This window comes from Hylobates moloch, unplaced genomic scaffold (genome assembly GCF_009828535.3).
Source record: "Hylobates moloch isolate HMO894 unplaced genomic scaffold, HMol_V3 SCAFFOLD_20, whole genome shotgun sequence".
Classification (NCBI taxonomy): domain Eukaryota; kingdom Metazoa; phylum Chordata; class Mammalia; order Primates; family Hylobatidae; genus Hylobates; species Hylobates moloch.
The window spans coordinates 54,752,070-54,768,637 of record NW_026652295.1 but is presented as its reverse complement, the minus strand read 5'-3'; the positions used below and the strand labels follow the sequence as shown (position 1 = coordinate 54,768,637).

The 16,568-nt window shown below is 35.1% G+C and overlaps 1 protein-coding gene across 4 annotated transcripts in view; it reads right to left on the bottom strand.

The window, feature by feature from the left end:
- ZNF451 (zinc finger protein 451) overlaps positions 1-16,568 on the bottom strand; it is a 78,244-nt gene that overhangs the window by 33,457 nt on the left and 28,219 nt on the right. For 3 of the 4 annotated variants that reach the window (XM_032141060.2, XM_032141061.2, XM_058432528.1), the window contains 4 exons: positions 12,029-12,154; positions 7,746-7,857; positions 3,396-3,546; positions 1,729-1,855 (listed from right to left, as the gene is read on the bottom strand). In XM_032141060.2, coding sequence (XP_031996951.1) covers positions 1,729-1,855; positions 3,396-3,546; positions 7,746-7,857; positions 12,029-12,154 — 516 coding nt within the window. The other variant, XM_058432527.1, reaches the window with a different exon arrangement.

Genomic DNA, 16,568 nt, shown 5'->3' with positions numbered 1-16,568 from the left:
ATGCAGTTCTCTTTCACCCTTTTCCCCTTCTTTCCCCAAATCTTCCATTTGTCATGGAAATGGATAACCCTATCATTTCTTTCTTCAGTATGTCTTTGGGTTTCACTTTAAGGTCTTCATTCTGAATGCCATTACCTAAGTCAAACAATTCTCTCATCTCAGAGCTAAATTACTGTAAAAGTCATCTAAACTGGTCTCTTTGTCCATATCTTTCAATCCATTCTGAACAATACTGCCATTCTAATGCCACTCAGTCTCTTCAATGTCTCTAAAAAAAGGAAGGAATTGGGCTCTAGAATTAGAAGTCCTTCTAACTCTAAAAGAATAATGTGTTATTTTCATCATGTCACTGTTCTATAATAGTTTCTTCTTGCCAATATCAAGTTTAAAATCCTGTGCCTTTATGATCATGTTACTATTTACTTTTGTTAGGAATCCCCAAGACTACCCGACTACAGTGCCTAGTCAATGTTGTACAAGACGCAGGCTCTCACAAACTAATGAGTGAGTGTAAAATAAAATCTGCTTCAAGATGCACATCTGTTCTGGGAAATGTTCTCTAGTGCCAGGACAGAGATGAGGAGGACTGCAGAATTCAATTAGATATACTTAGAATGCAAGCTTTAATTCTCTGCTGTGAACCTACACAGAATCCAAGCTATTCTCCATGTTACTTTCCAGGTACAGCTCTAGATAGAAGCAAATTCTGAAAACATAACTAAATAAATGTTTTACTATTTCAAAATCTAATATTTATTCGGTAAATCCAATTTGATATTTACTCAAATATCCAAATATGGATATTCTCAAAGGTTTTTAGTTAACAGAATATTTAATATGGCATTGTTTTTAATAATAGAAAACAAAATACATCCAATGGGAAATTTATTAATACTATATTCATACAGAAGAAAACTATTCATTGATTTAAAATGTAGAAATGTATGCATTGATTCCATGAATATTTAAGCTTTTACGTTTGCAACACTGCTTTAAATCACAAAACAATTTAGATATCTTATCTTATGTAAAAACATTTATCTATACATAGACAAATACTAAAAACACATATATCAAAATCTTAATCACAGTCCTTATCTCTGTGAGATTAAGGATGATTTCTTGTCTTTTTGTTAATATTTTTAAAATTTTCCATAATGAACATACATTACTTCTGCAATGTTAATAAGTCATTAAAGTTATCTACTATCAAATATGGTAAAAACCCATTAGAGTTCTGTATTACATGGATTTGCATATCCATGAATCAACTCCTGTCTCTTAAGATTTAACACTGACTTAGAATTATATAACATAGCTTTTTAAATACTAGTTATATTCCTTAAAACTGGCATTAATAACTTGTCATTTACTATATGGCTCCAACATTTCAACAAGCAGTGAAAGATAGTGGACTTAAGAACAGGGTTCTGGTTCTCATCAAGTGACTCGCTCAGAGCATCTTGAACGAGGTAATTTAATTTCATAGAGCAACTCCATGAAAGGATTTTGATGATAATCTCTAGGACTGCTGACTGTAAGGTATCAAGTTTACCTGCCTATAATAACTAAATGGCCCAAATCATTTTATTTTCAATTGACAATTACAGTTTTGATACTTATGTGTATCACTGGTAATCACAAGCTTAAGAACAGCATGAAAAAACCTACACTTAACTCCATGGCTATCTAGAAAAATAATACTTTTAATTTAGGACATGCTCTTACCTTATCAAAAAGGTGATCTCTATATTGCTGTTGAGAAACAAATTTTTTATAACATACTACACAAGCAAAGGAGCTGAGGAAAGGTCCATGCAGTGTAATTGTTGGATCACATGGAGAGTGATCAAACCTACTCAGCAAAAGAGGTAAGAGGTAATATTAGATAAATCCACATTCTAGGGAAACAACTAAGTCGCTTCATTTGTGAAGCTAAACACATACACAAACACATTCAGAACTTTGCACTTTTCTACTGAAATATTAAGTAATGTGCTTCATATACAGTAAATATCAAGTGGTTCCCATATGCTCAGCAATTCCCTCAGATAGTGACCAACAGTTAGTGCAAGATTTCATATGTACTAAATATCCGGTAAAATAGATTTAGACATTTCTTACCAAACTGGTAAACTTCTCGTTTGAAAATTATAAGTCCAGCATCCTTTACTTCTTGCCTTGGTTACCATAAGACTCACAACTAACTTTAAATAAATCACTGCAATAATAATATCATGCTAAGATTTCTAGTACACTTGTTTCCCATAATGGCTTTTAATGTTCATTTTTACCATTTAATAAATCTGCATTATTTTAAACTGCCTGGAGCACTTTAGCTAAGATATAGTATGCTATCAAATTTTGTTCCCTCCCCGACCCCAGGTCCAGCTTTGACTTTACCTGGTTTTTTATAGAATGCTACAACTCCCTCTAGAAGCTTCTCTTGATAAGGTAAGGCATAAGTGGGGTGAGACATATGGAAAAGACAACGGCTGAGAGCCCCAAACTCTCAATTTCCCATTCTTCAACTATTAGAAAGAGAGGCTATGCGGAGTTGAATGTTTAATACAACCTTCCCTTGATATCTACTTTCTCAAGCTCCACTATTCAAAAATTTAGTAAACTAGCTGGGCGCGGTGACTCACACCTGTAATCCCAGCACTTTGGTAGGCTGAGGTGGGCAGACTGCTTGAGCTCAGGAGTTCAAGACCAGCCTGGGCAACATGGCAAAGCCACGTCTCTGCAAAAAATACAAAAATTAGCTGGGTGTGGTGGCGCACACCTGTAGTCCCAGCCACTCAGGAGGCTGAGATGGGAGGATGGGAGGATCCCTTGAGCCCAGGAGGTGGAAGCTGCACTGCACTCCATCCTGGGTGACAGAGTGAGACCCTGTCTCAAAAAAAAAAACAAAAAACACCACCAAACTCAGTAAATTGATAAAATGGGTTTCAATAAATAGAATTTTTATTATTAATTTTGCTTACGTCAGTTTGCTTTTAACATTTATTTTGTAATGCCTATTACCTTTCTTCAGGCTAGACCAAATGTCTGTACATGCTCCTTGTCTTGAAATTTACATTTATGGGCTGTATTTCTCTAAAACTAACCTATCTGGATTTCGATGGAAAAAGTCTGTTTAGAACTTTATAAGCCATATCAGGGAAAAAAAATATTTAAAAGCTATACCCATAAAGCTAAAAGCTACACCCACTAGAAGAATCCGACTTCACCAGTTATGAAAAAAATTATATCATAATGGCACAAAATAATTTGAGTTTGGAATATAAAGCTATATAATCATAATGGCAAAGGCGCATTATGCTTTCATTTTACGAAATCACTTGGTAGCTCACTAGATCCTCAGCATTCACTATTCTGAATATCCTACTTACCTTTTCAAATGTCCTAAGAGAAGGTGCCCATTGTCAAACTCCTTGTTACAGTGCATGATAGGACATAAAATTGGTTTCCCAGACACCCGCGTTTGGCCTCCTCTTCGGAATGAACTTTTTGTTCCACAGTTAATTGTGCCTGTTTTGAGTCCTGCATCATCAGAATATGAATTCTTAGGTTATTATTTCAGACACTTATCCTTTGGGCTAGTGATCAAAATTAGGACAAAACAATGAAAATTATGATGTAGCATCAGCTGGATGATCCTAATTATAATTGTTTAAAACCTCTCTTATAAAAGATATAATAACCTAAAAGTAAATAAGTTGTGACCAAAAAAAGCCCTTAATATCACCAAGTAGCATTCTCTCTCTTTTTTTTTTTTGAGATGGGCATCTTGCTGTATTTCCCAGGCTCAATCAATTCTCCTGCTGTTGCTCAAACTACAGGAGCATGCCACCATGCCCAGCTCCAAGTAGCATTCCCTTTAGGGAAAAAGAAATCCTTTTCTTTAAGCTCAACAGCTAAAAAATGTTAAAGACCAAATGCATTAGAAGGTTACGCCCCTACTTCCTTCATTTTGAGCAGGTGGGCCTATAGGCACATGCCACCATGCCCAGCTAATATTTTTATTTTTTGTAGAGACAGGGTCTCTCAGTGTTGCCCAGGCTGGTCTCAAACTCCTGGCCTGAAGCGATCCTCCCACCTTGGCCTCCCAAAGTGCTGGGATTACAGGCATGAGACACTGTGCCCAGCCAGATCTTTTCCTCCAATTCTTATTTTCTCTTTTAACTATTTTAACTGTGTTATAAATTTAGCTATTATAGAGGGTCTGAGCTCTATGGAAATTATATTACACAATGTAACTGGGGTAGAGAGGATGGAGTGAAGAAAGCAGAGAGGCAAGGAGGATACGTGTGTTATTTTCTGAGGAATCAAGCCACTGATCAATCAGCTCCAGTCTAGACATCAAGTAATACAAGTGAAAGGGATAACACATTTATAGAACACAAAGCAGAGATTTACTTATTGTTGATACCTCTCCCCTTTCCACTTATCCTATTTTGTCCCTTCTCTTTTTCCCTTTAAAAAGCCAATTAGGAAACAGTTTGTCCACCATTTTCTTCTCTTAATTAATTAATCCTCCTTTATCCTGATCCATTTTTCATCCCTTTCTTTCTTTATAATTTTGATCTTAAGGTCACACAACTTGTAGATTAATCCCCCAGCCAAATGTCCTCAGGGCAACTCCCAACACATGATATATGAAGAAAAATTTAAAGAGTTAGGTTGTATAAAAAACAATTGCAAAACAACCACAAGTATTCTGATTCACAGACAGTTTGATTACTCTCTCTTTTATTACTATCTCTTGTGGACTATTTCACTCAAATGCTTTGAGTATTTCATACAACAAAAAGCTAAATATTTATCTTTACTGAATTTTTTACAAAGCCCCTAAGCATTTAAATAGAATTATTCCCTTAAGACAATATGATTTTTAAATCCCCAAATGGTTATATATGATTAAGGTTTTAATTGCTTTTCCTCTCTTTTAGTCTTTATTGGGGGAATACTTCTATCAAACTGTCAAAATGTTTATAAATATGTTCTGACAACAAATAACGGAGAGCATGGAATTAATCATATTTTAGTCTTAACAAGGCATTAAAATGGCAATATACTTTATCTTTAACATTCTTAATGTAGTAAGAATTATGACAACTTTTATAATTGTCTACCCACATTCCAGATGTTTCCTATCAGGACCTTTATTTAGCTATAAATAGTGGCTCTGGATAAAAATAAAGTTGGAGAAGCCACTTCCTGGGTGGAGGGGTGGGGAGGCTTCCCCATGGAAAGGCAAAATACAGAGATTTAAACAGCTTTTTTCTTAAATAGTACAGACAGCATTTTTAAAAATTATAATACCAAGTATTCAAATTTATGCAAACCGGCCAACTCTAAAAACCCATAAGGAATGTATAGTCCATCATTAGAATAATTATAAATAAGGTACTTAAAATACTTCTAATGAAAGAACTGAATTATAACAGCTGAGTACTGTATTTTGAAATAGATTGAATGAGTCCTTTAATGCTACTGAGAAGTAGACTCTCAACTCTCTATAATTAAAGAGAACTGTGATTCCTCTCTTTTCCCCAGCTATACGCTCTTAAAGGATCTCAGCACTCTCTAAAGCCCATTTATGGAATAGCACCATACCAAATATAGCCCAATACTACATAGCTGTTCAAGCAACAGATTCCAAACTTTATTTTTACATTGCCTCAGAGACCAAGCAAAAAGCTGAGCCCATCACACAAAAAAGAGCGTAACTACAGACCTTAACTCCAGGCTTAAGCTTATCAGCCATCAAAAAGCCAGTACTGAAAGGCAGAGAAAACACTAATCTTGAAAGTACCATAAAGACACAGCTAAATAACTCATTTGATCCCACTTGACCTGCTCAGGGAAATACATAAACAGATGCTCAAGATTCAATTTACAATGCATTACAATATTCTGACAATCTGGAGGCCAGATATTAAGCTTGAAGGGCATTATTACTGGCCCAACTACCATTCTATATAGGACTTGAAAGTGTCAGACTAATGAGATAATTTTTAGAAGAGACCTAGAGATGATAAAGTCTTCTAGTTCTAGACCATTTTCCTATCCACCTAGGGATCTTTCCCAAAAGTACAGATGCCCTAGAAGGATCTCTGGAGATAATGAGGTGTAGGCATCTGTTTAAAAGGTCCCAGAATATTCTGATGCAGCAAAGATGACACGACTGAGCTAGTCATTAACTTCTTCCACTGAGAACTGAACGTACATGAAGAGGGATTTTTTAAACTAAAAGCTTTCAAAAAACACCCCAAGAGGCAAAACCATTTACCATATTTTCTATGTGTCTTTTGCCAAAGTAGATCTGGAGTGCCATAAAATTTTTTTGTTTAATAACAGTCAGATTTGGAACCCAAGTTCTAGGCTTCCTTTCTGTGTTCATTATGCAAATATTTATAGCCTACCTCTATAAAAATTCAACCAACATTTATTGAGTATCTCTATGCTGAGCATTCTTTTAAGGAAGCGATACTAAAAAGTATTACTAAGATTTGGTCTTTGTGCCCAAGAAGCATATAGCTGGGTGGAAGAGACAGACATATAAACGGATCAATCCAACATAATAAATACTGTATTAGTGAAATGAATAAAGTATTGAGATCATAGATGGCTGAGCAACCAAACTTATATAGAATAAATCCAGATAAGCTTATCACATAATTGCACATGATATACAATAACCATATTCACTCAGCAATCCCTAGTTGGCCATGTATAAACCCCACAGGCAAGTAAGAAGAAAACAAAGAAAAAGGTTTTTGGGGGCAAGAGGGGAGTTTGCGAGGCATAAGCAGGTTGATAATGAGAAAATATAGTTTCAGGGGGTGGCCAAGTGTCTAAAACATCAATTATGTCAGGTATCAAATGGAATGAACTGCTAAATACCAATAAATATAAATTATTAGAATTCTTTTATAAGTGGCAATTTGATTCCATTCAAAGGAAAGCCCTTGAAAACTAACTTTAGAATCCAAGATACCTAGGTTCAACAAAGTTAAGCATTGCATGCATAGATATTTCTATGACCTTTTGTAATTAAACTTTGTTGGATTAAATCCACAGCTACGGTTTCTGTGGATATCCTAACCCTTTAAAGGCTCAGTAGATATTCTTCAAGACAAGACAGGAAAGTTGTCATGGTGGGACTCTCCTACTGGCTCTTGAAAATTCCACCAAATTATCTGGTGGAGTAAGAAATGTTCCACAGCAACTCTTCAAGGAATCTCAGATCTGCAAAGAGTTAGTAATGAAGAAGCTACCCAATGTTTTGACAAGTCTATGAGGATGCTTCCTTATTAAATATCTACATAGGCTGCACTGATGAATAAATAAGTAAACATGAATCCTCTAGATCTCAGTTTAAATTCCATTTCCTTAGAGAAGCTTTTTCTGACCTCAAATAATCTGTTACACACCTCCCATAGACATATGTACTACTTCATGCAATAACTATTAAATATATAAATGAATAAATGAGTAGAATCTAATGAGCTCAGGTACGACCTATATTGCTTATACTCAAATATACTTGTGCCAAAGAAGAAAGACAATGGGCAAAGCAGGCCATTATAAAGTAGGCCATTATGAGGTGATATTAGTATCACTGAAACAAAATCTAATACCTTATATGCTTATTAGCAACAGCATAAAACAGATGTACTTTCTGCCTTAAGGCTTTGGGGAAGCTAGGTAACCTTAGTGTAATTTCTAAAGAATACCTGGCATTTTTAGCCACTGGTCCACACACAGTCTTGCTGCTTCTGTATCAGAATGTCCTCGAATAAATTCCAATTCTTGTAACCCATGAGCATGCTGAAAATCAATTTTTTCCTGAAGACATTAAGAGAAAACTCAATTAAGATTACTACCCTGTTTTCGTTGAGAAAAGGATTTTGACACATTAGTGATCAGAAAATACTGATTACTTTTTATCCCCAGAACTCCACATCTAGAAATTTATGACAAAGAAATACATCAAAATAAAAATGCATGCTCTAAGATGGTATACCAGTGTTATTGCACAAAATTTACTACAACCTACACCCCTAACAACAGGGTATGGTTTAAGTAAATTATGGTATGTACATTTGATGGACGTCATTAAAAACATTAACCAAATTTTTCAAAGGTGTGGGAATATACTTTGGATATCAAGTAGGTTGCCAAATTGTATTAAACAAATGAGGCAAAATATAAACAAAGAATAATTTCAATCCACGTGCAACTATATCTGCAGAGGAAAAAAAAAGCCTGAAAATAGATGTATTAAAAGTTATTAAGGCTACCTCTAGGAATTTCCATGTAAAGGATTATTTTCATTTTTAAAGTTTTATGTATTTTTTCCAATTTTCCATATTTAATCTGAAACATACAGAAGGAGCCTAATAAGTATTTGTTCACTGAGTAATATTAATAACATAACTCATTAGCACTTAATATGTGCCAGTATAAAACATTTGTTGCCACCTAGACCAAGGGTTGACAAACTTTTCCACAAAGGGCTAGTTAATATTTCATTATGGCTTTGCAGGCCATAGAGTCTTTACTGCCACTACTCAACTCTGCCATTGCAGCAGGAGAGCAGCCACAGACAATATGTAAACAAGTGAGCGTAGCAGTGTTCCAATAAATCTTTGTTTACAGCAGGCAGCAGGCCAATGACAATGCTGAACCAGATGCTCTGTATTGCTAAAAGCCTAAATCTTTCTAGTCATATTATCCATAAAACTATTTGTGTATTTTCCAATCATGTGTGTTAAAATTAATACTTATTGGCCACTAACCATGTGTGAGGCAGTTTTAAAAAGACTTTAGATTTTAGGTATTATTGTTTCCCCTTTTATGATGAAAAACCTGAGGTACAGAGAGGTCAAATAAATTGCCCAAGGATATATAACAATGTCAGAATTCAAACTCTGGCAATCTGATTCTAGAATTCATGCACTAACGAGTATAATCATACTGCCTCTTAAAAAGATTTACATGTACTTCAAAAGGAATCAGAGTCAGAAACACTGGATTTGTAAGATATAAACCATAATAATGTATGGCCTAGTTATTAATGTAACAGGGTTTTCTATCAGGAAGGATAAGTGAGGCGAAAAAGTGGATCAAGATTTTAATCTGAAGAAAATCTACATAACATTGTTCAAATTACAGCCATGGAATACTACTTCTCATGAATGTTAATATGCATTATATACATTTTTAAAAATTCTCTGTAATCAAATTAAGTATAGAAACACTGGTTTTAACACAAAATTTAAAAGGTTACTTTCATGTAGGACTACTAAAGCCCTAAAGTGCTAATGTGCACTGTAGTTTTCATACATAGAGTATGCAATATCCCAACTTCATAAATCACCAAATACTTTTTCAAAGCGTATCCTACAGGATCACTATACTGAATAACATACAATAAGAAACAAACAATAGTAAAATCAAAGTTAGCCTATCCAAAGAAAGCAATAGCCCCTGACAGATATATCCTAAGACATCTTATGTATTAAATTAGACCATTTATCAAATTTCCTTGTAAGAATCCATTACAATAAAAACCCTTCAATTAAAGTAATATAACTGAGATTAAATATTACTACATACCAACTACTAGCATACTTATTTTAACAATTTCCAATAATTAAAATTAAACAGTTTTTTTTCAAGTTCTCTGGCATTTCTTACAATAGAATTTGAACTCTATGAACATGCATAGTCAATGCTCAAAAAACACTTAATGAAATCATCCTAAAATTAGCCACCCTTTTTCTCTATCACAAAGCAACTTTCAAAAACTTTTCTTGCAAGTCACCTTAACTCCTGGAATATCAATACACAAAGCTGGTAGCCAGTCAAATGATCAGCCCAACACGTGATCTCTGAAAGTAAAGTATCCAGTGAAGATTTTGTTTTTGTTTTTGTTTTGTTTTGTTTTTTTGAGACAGAGTCTCACTCTGTCGACCAGGCTGGAGTGCAGTGGCATGATCTTGGCTCACTGCAACCTCTGACTCCTGGGTTCAAGTGATTCTCCTGCCTCAGCCTCCCAAGTAGCTGGGATTGCAGGCATGTGCCACCACACCTGGCTAATTTTTTTTTAATTTTTAGTACAGACGGGATTTCACCATATTGGCCAAGCTTGTCTCAAACTATTGACCCCAGGTGATCTGTCTGCCTTGTCCTCCCAAAGTGCTGGGATTACAGGCATGAGCCACCAGGTCTGGCTCCAGTGAAGATTTTAATGAATATTCCTTTTTTTTCTTTGAAACCTCTCCAGCACAAAAGTAAGATAACTTCCTTTAATAATGAAGACACCAACAATTCACAAAGCCTACAACAGTTGAAAGACATTTTCTATAGTGTCTATTTTTAGCCAGAATTATCATTCACTAGAATTCTTCAAAAATTATTTATATTTCAGTTTCAATATCTTCCTTTCTGGGTGGTTTTTGTTGTTGTTGTTTTTTTTTTTGTCATCTACTTTTAAAAAATAAGTAATCCATAAAGGGAATCAAGTAAGAAAAACAAAATTATGGCTGGATAGCAAGCAATGAGCTTGCTATGTGAGTCATTTTCTTCCTTAAAGAAGAATGAAATCTAGACAAATATATTCTTTCCAACTGGTTAAACGAAAAATTAAAAATTTCAAAATTTCAAAAAAAATCTTCAATGTAAAGTATTTAATAAAATGAATGACCATTTACATGGGTGGAGGCTGAAACTACCCTGGAGAAAAAACTTAGTTGTCACAGTGACTATACAAGATTCTGAGCTCATCACAAAAACTTTATTATCTATGTAGCCATTAAGACTGCCTGGGAAAAGAAGCTAGCATCACTTAGGAAATCTGAGGGAAAGTAAGACAGTTTGCAAATGATCCCTCCGTCAAAGAGATTTGACACATAAAAAAATCAAACAACATACCTATAGTTCTAGGGCGGGCGGGGAACTTCCTTAAAATTGAATAATGTTTCTGCCAGGATAAAAATAATACTGTCTGTGTTTGCATTATGTGTGTGTGTGTATATATGTATATATGCAGTAAGCATTTAAAACATACAATTAGAATACCATAGTCTAATTTAATTGATATTACATCATAAAGTAAAAGCCCCCAAGCTAGCTTATTTCTAAATTTAAAGACCATTTTATAACAGATTAGGATGCTACAGAAATACACAAATTACTTTATAATAACCAATGGAATAAGGAATCAAAAACATGCATGTTAAAATTACAAAATCACAGAGCTTATTCTGACCTGAGAGAATCTCTAAACTGTCCATTCACAGAATGAAACCCGAAGTCTATAAAACTAGTGATCTACTGAAATCTAAACAGCTGGTGGATTTAAATTTCCAATTTTATACTTCAGTATGGAGTTTTTTACCCAATGTATCAACATTCTGCTCCTGAAGGACATTTGTCACCACTGAGGGAATTCTTTAAGTAATTTCATTTGGGGCCTTCTAAAGCAGTCAAGGAAAAAATTTATATCATGCAAGATTCTAAAAATGGGCTTCATTTCCACACAGCAGCTCATCTACAAACCTGCTTCAAATTTCTTCCTTTTAGTAGTAATGGATTTAATTTGGAAGGATAAGCTAAAAGTTGAGAAAGCAATCTGGTTCTATCCAGTAGAAAATAATCTTTCAACAGCTTATATCTATAAAAGCCCTGATAAACTCTTTTCACTTGTATGATAAAATAACCAGAAACTTGTTCATTGTTCATCTGCTTTGAGAAATCTATGATTTTTAATTCTCAAAAATGAAGTCCACTCAGTTAATTCTATTTTTTCTTCTTTTCCTATATACAGATAAGAATCCAACAAACTAAAAATAGATGTAAAAAGCTATTATGAATTACTACTAAATTCATGAGCTATCTAGGGTACATACTGAGCTTTGATTAAATCATATCTTTTTTTGATTGAAGGTTTCTCTTTACCAACTTTATTATAATTGTTTAATTATATAAAATACCAATTAAAATAGCCGCATACTCTGAATGCTCTATTCTTCTCTTCTTTCTGCTGTTTCTCCACTTCAACATGGCGGGCTAGACGAGCCAGAGTTAAAGCAACTTTATCCTTTTGATGATCAATATGGTCTTTACGTTTAACATTCTCCTATAACAGAAAAATAATTTTCATTCCTTTTAATTAACAAAATTAGCATTTGGATAACATGCATCCATTCATCAAACAGCTACTATACTAAAGAACCATTTACTTGAGTTATAAGAACCTATTTTGTGTATTGTAGGTTTTCTGTGGTATTTTGTAGGTCTGTCAATTATCCACCAGCATCTTTGGTTTTCAAGAAGTTAGACAAACAAGCTGCTAGGACATTTATTATCTTTATTCACTTAAAAGCTGAAGAATAAACTCTTCTTAGATCTGTCAGAGAGGTGGGGTCATCAGGCAAAGCGCCGACCCCTAAAATTGGAGAGAGAGAGGTAAATAAAGAACATCAACTTACTAAAGCAGAAACCTTCTAGCAGGAACCTCCATAGGAAACTAAACTCTAATGGATGCTTAGAGTGGACGAGCCTGAGAGTTAAAAACTCCAGGGGGAGCCAGCCATAGAGGGGCCCTCACATATGATCCTATAATAATAGATGCAGAAAAAGCATTTAAAAAAATTCAGCACCCACTCATGATAAAAACTCTCAGCAAAGTAAGAATAGAAGGGAACTTTCTTCACTTTATAAAGATCATCTACAAAAAACCTACAGCTAACAACACATTTAATGATGAGAAACAGAAAGTCTTCACACTAAGATAAGGAACAAGGCAAGGACATCCCCTCTTGCCACTCACAACATTGTACTAGAAGTCCTAGCTAATGAAGTAAGATGAGAAAAAGAAATAAAAGATATACAGATTGCGAAGGAAGAAATAAAACTCTTTGTTTGCATCCATGTAGAAAATTCAAGGCTGGGAGCGGTGGCTCACGCTTATAATCCCAGCACTTTGGGAGGCCGAGGCAGGCGGATCACGAGGTCAGGAGATCGAGACCACGGTGAAACCCTGTCTCTACTAAAAATACAAAAAATTAGCCGGGCGTGGTGGTGGGCACCTGTAGTCCCAGCTACTCGGAGAGGTTGAGGCAGGAGAATGGCGTGAACCCAGGAGGCGGAGCTTGCAGTGAGCCGAGATTGCACCACTGCACTCCAGCCTGGGCGACAGAGCGAGACTCCGTCTCAAAAAAAAAAAAAAAAAAAAGAAAATTCAAAATAATTAACAAAATCATTCCTGGAACTAATAAGCAATTATAGCAAGGTTGCAGGATACAAGGTTAATACACAAGTCAACTGATTTCATATATATCAGTAATGAACAAGTGGAATTTGAAGTTAAAAAATCACCATGTACATTAGTACTCCCTCCAGATGAAATACTTAGGTATAAATATAACAAAATGTGTACATCTTTATGAAGAAAACTACAAAACTCTGATGAAATAACGCATAAAACTTTTTTTTTCATTTTTATTTCACATTCAAGGGTACATGTGCAGGTTTGTTACAAGGGTATACTGCATGGTGCCGAAGTTTGGCCTTCTACTGATCCCATCACCCAGAGAGTGAACATAGTATCCAACAGGAAGTTTTTCAGCCCTTGTCCCTCTACCCTCTCTCTCTCCTTTTGGAGTCCCCAGTGTTTTTGTTCCCAACTTACTCTCCATGTGAACCCAAGATTTAGCTCCCACTTATAAATGAGAACATGTGGTACTTGTTTTTCTGTTTCTGCATTAGTTTGCTTAGGGTAGCAGCTTCCAGCTGCATCCATGTTGCTGCACCTTTGCATAATGATTTCATTCTTTATTACGGCTGTATAGTATTCCACAGTGTACATATACCACATTTTCTTTATCCAATCCACTGATGATGGGCACATAGGTAGATTACATGTCTTTGCTGCTGTGAATAGTGCTGCTGTGAACATACATGTGTCTTTTTGGTGAAATAACTTATTTATTTTTGAAACAGGGTCTCATTTCATTACTCAGCCTGGAGTGCTGTGACACAATCACAACTCACTGCAGCCCTGACCTGCCAGGCTCAAGCAATCCTTTTGTCTCAGCCTCCTGACTAGCTGGGACTACAGGTGCACACCACCACACCTGGGTAACTTAAATTATTTGTAGAGATGGAGGCTTGCTGTGTTGCTCAAGCTGGTCTCAAACTCCTAGGATCAAGTGATCCTCCCGCCTCAGCCTCCCAAAATGCTGGGATTACAGGTGTGAGCCACTATGCCCAGGATTTTCCTTTGGATAATATACCCAGTAATGGGATTGCTGGGTAGAATCATAGTTCTATTTTCAGTTTTTTGAGAAATCTCTGAACTGCTTTCCACAGGAGATGAACTAATTTGCATTTCCACCAACAGTGTATAAATGTTTCCTTTTCTCTAGAACCTTGCCAATATCTGTTACTTTTTGACTTTTTAGAAATAACCATTTTGACTGCTGTGAGATGGTATCTGATTGTGATTTTGATTTGCATCTCTCTGATGATTAGTGATATTGAGCATTTTTTCATGTTTATTGGCTGCTTGTATGTTGTCTTTTCAGAAGTGTCTGTTCATGGCCTTTGCCCACTTTTCAATGGAATTGGTTTTTTTCCTTGTTGATTCATTTAAGTCCTTATAAATTCTGGATATTAGTCCTTTGTCAGGTGCATACTTTGCAAATATTTTCTCCCATTCTGTAGGTTGTCTGTTAGCTCTGTTGATAGTTTCTTTTGCTGTGCAGAAGCTCTTTCGTTTAATTAAGTCCCATTTTTCTATTTTTGATTTTGTTCTATTTGCTTTTAGGGTCTTCACCATAAATTCTTTGCCTAAGCCAATGTCTAGAAGAGTATTTCCTAGGTTTTCTTCTAGAATTTTTATAGTTTCAGGTCTTACATTGAAGTCTTTAATCCATTGAGTTAATTTTTATATATGGTGAGAGGTCTAATTTTACACTTCTGCATATGCTCAGCCAGTTTGCCCAGCATCATTTATTGAATAGAGTATCCTTTCTCGATTGTATATTTTTGTCGACTTTGTTGAACACGAGTTGGTGAGTTGGTTGTGCCTGTGCTGCTTTATTCCTGGGTTCCCTAACTTATTCCATTGGTCTGTGTGTCTATTTTTATAACAGTACCATACTGGTTTGGTTACTGTAGCCTTGTAGTATAATTCGACATTAGGTAATGTGATGTCTCTGGCTTTGTTCTTTTTGCTTAAGAATGCCTTGACTATTCAGGCTTTTTGGTTACATGTACACTTTGGAATAGTTTTTTCTACTTCTGTGAAAAATGACATTGGTAGTTTGATAAGAACAGTGTTAAATCTATAGAATGCTTTGGACAGAATGGCCATTTTAATGATATTGAGTCTTCCCACCCATGAGCATGGAATGTTTTTCCCCTTGCTTGTCATTTATGATTTCTTTCAGCAGTGTTTTGTAGTTTTCCTCATAGAGATCTTTCACACTTTGGTTAGGTGTATTCCTAGGTATTCAATTTTTTTGTGTGGCTATTGTAAATGGGGTTATATCCTTCATTTGGTTTTCAGCTTAACTGTTATTGGTATATAGAGATGATACTGACTTTTGTAGTTGATTTTGTATCAAAGAACCTCTCAAGAAGTGGAGAGATATTTCATGTTCACAGACAGAAGACTCACTATTGTCAAGATGTCAGTTCTCCTAACTTGATCTATATATTCAATGCAATCACAATCAAAATCCTAACATTATTTTGTATATAACAACAAACTCATTTTGAAGTGTATATGGAGAGGCAAAAAACTCCTATTAGCCAACTCAGTACTGAAGGAGAACAAAGTCATAGGACTGACACTAACTGACTTCAAAACTTATCATAAAGCTACAGTAATCAAGACTGTGTGGTACTGTCAAAAGAAGGGACAAACAGATCAATGAAACAACAGAGTCCAGAAATAGACCCACATAAATAAAGTCAACTGATCTATGACAGAGGAGCAAAAACAACACAACAGAGAAAAGACAGTCTTTCCAACAAATGGTGTTTGAACAAGTAGATATCCACACGCAAAAAAAATGAATCTAGACCCTGACCTTACACCCTTCACAAAAATTAACATAAAATGAATCACAGAACAAAATACAAGATACAAAACTACAAAACTCCTAAAAGATAACATAGGAGAAAATCTAAATGACCTTGTGCATGACAATGACTTTTTAGATACAGGAGCAAAAGCACGGTCCTTGAAAAAAATAATTGATAAGCTGCACTTCATTCGAACTTAAAACTTCTCTGCAAAAGACAATGTCAAACAAATAAGAACACAAGCCACAGACTGGGAGAATATGTGCAAAAGACACATATGATAAAGGACTGTAATCCAATATATACAAAGAACTCAACACTAAACAATAAGAAAATGAACAGCCTGCCTTAAAAATGGGGAAATAGCCAAACAGACACCTCACCAAAGAAGACATACAGATGACAAATTAAGCATATGAAAAGATCAACATATGTCATTAGGGAAGTATATAATAAAA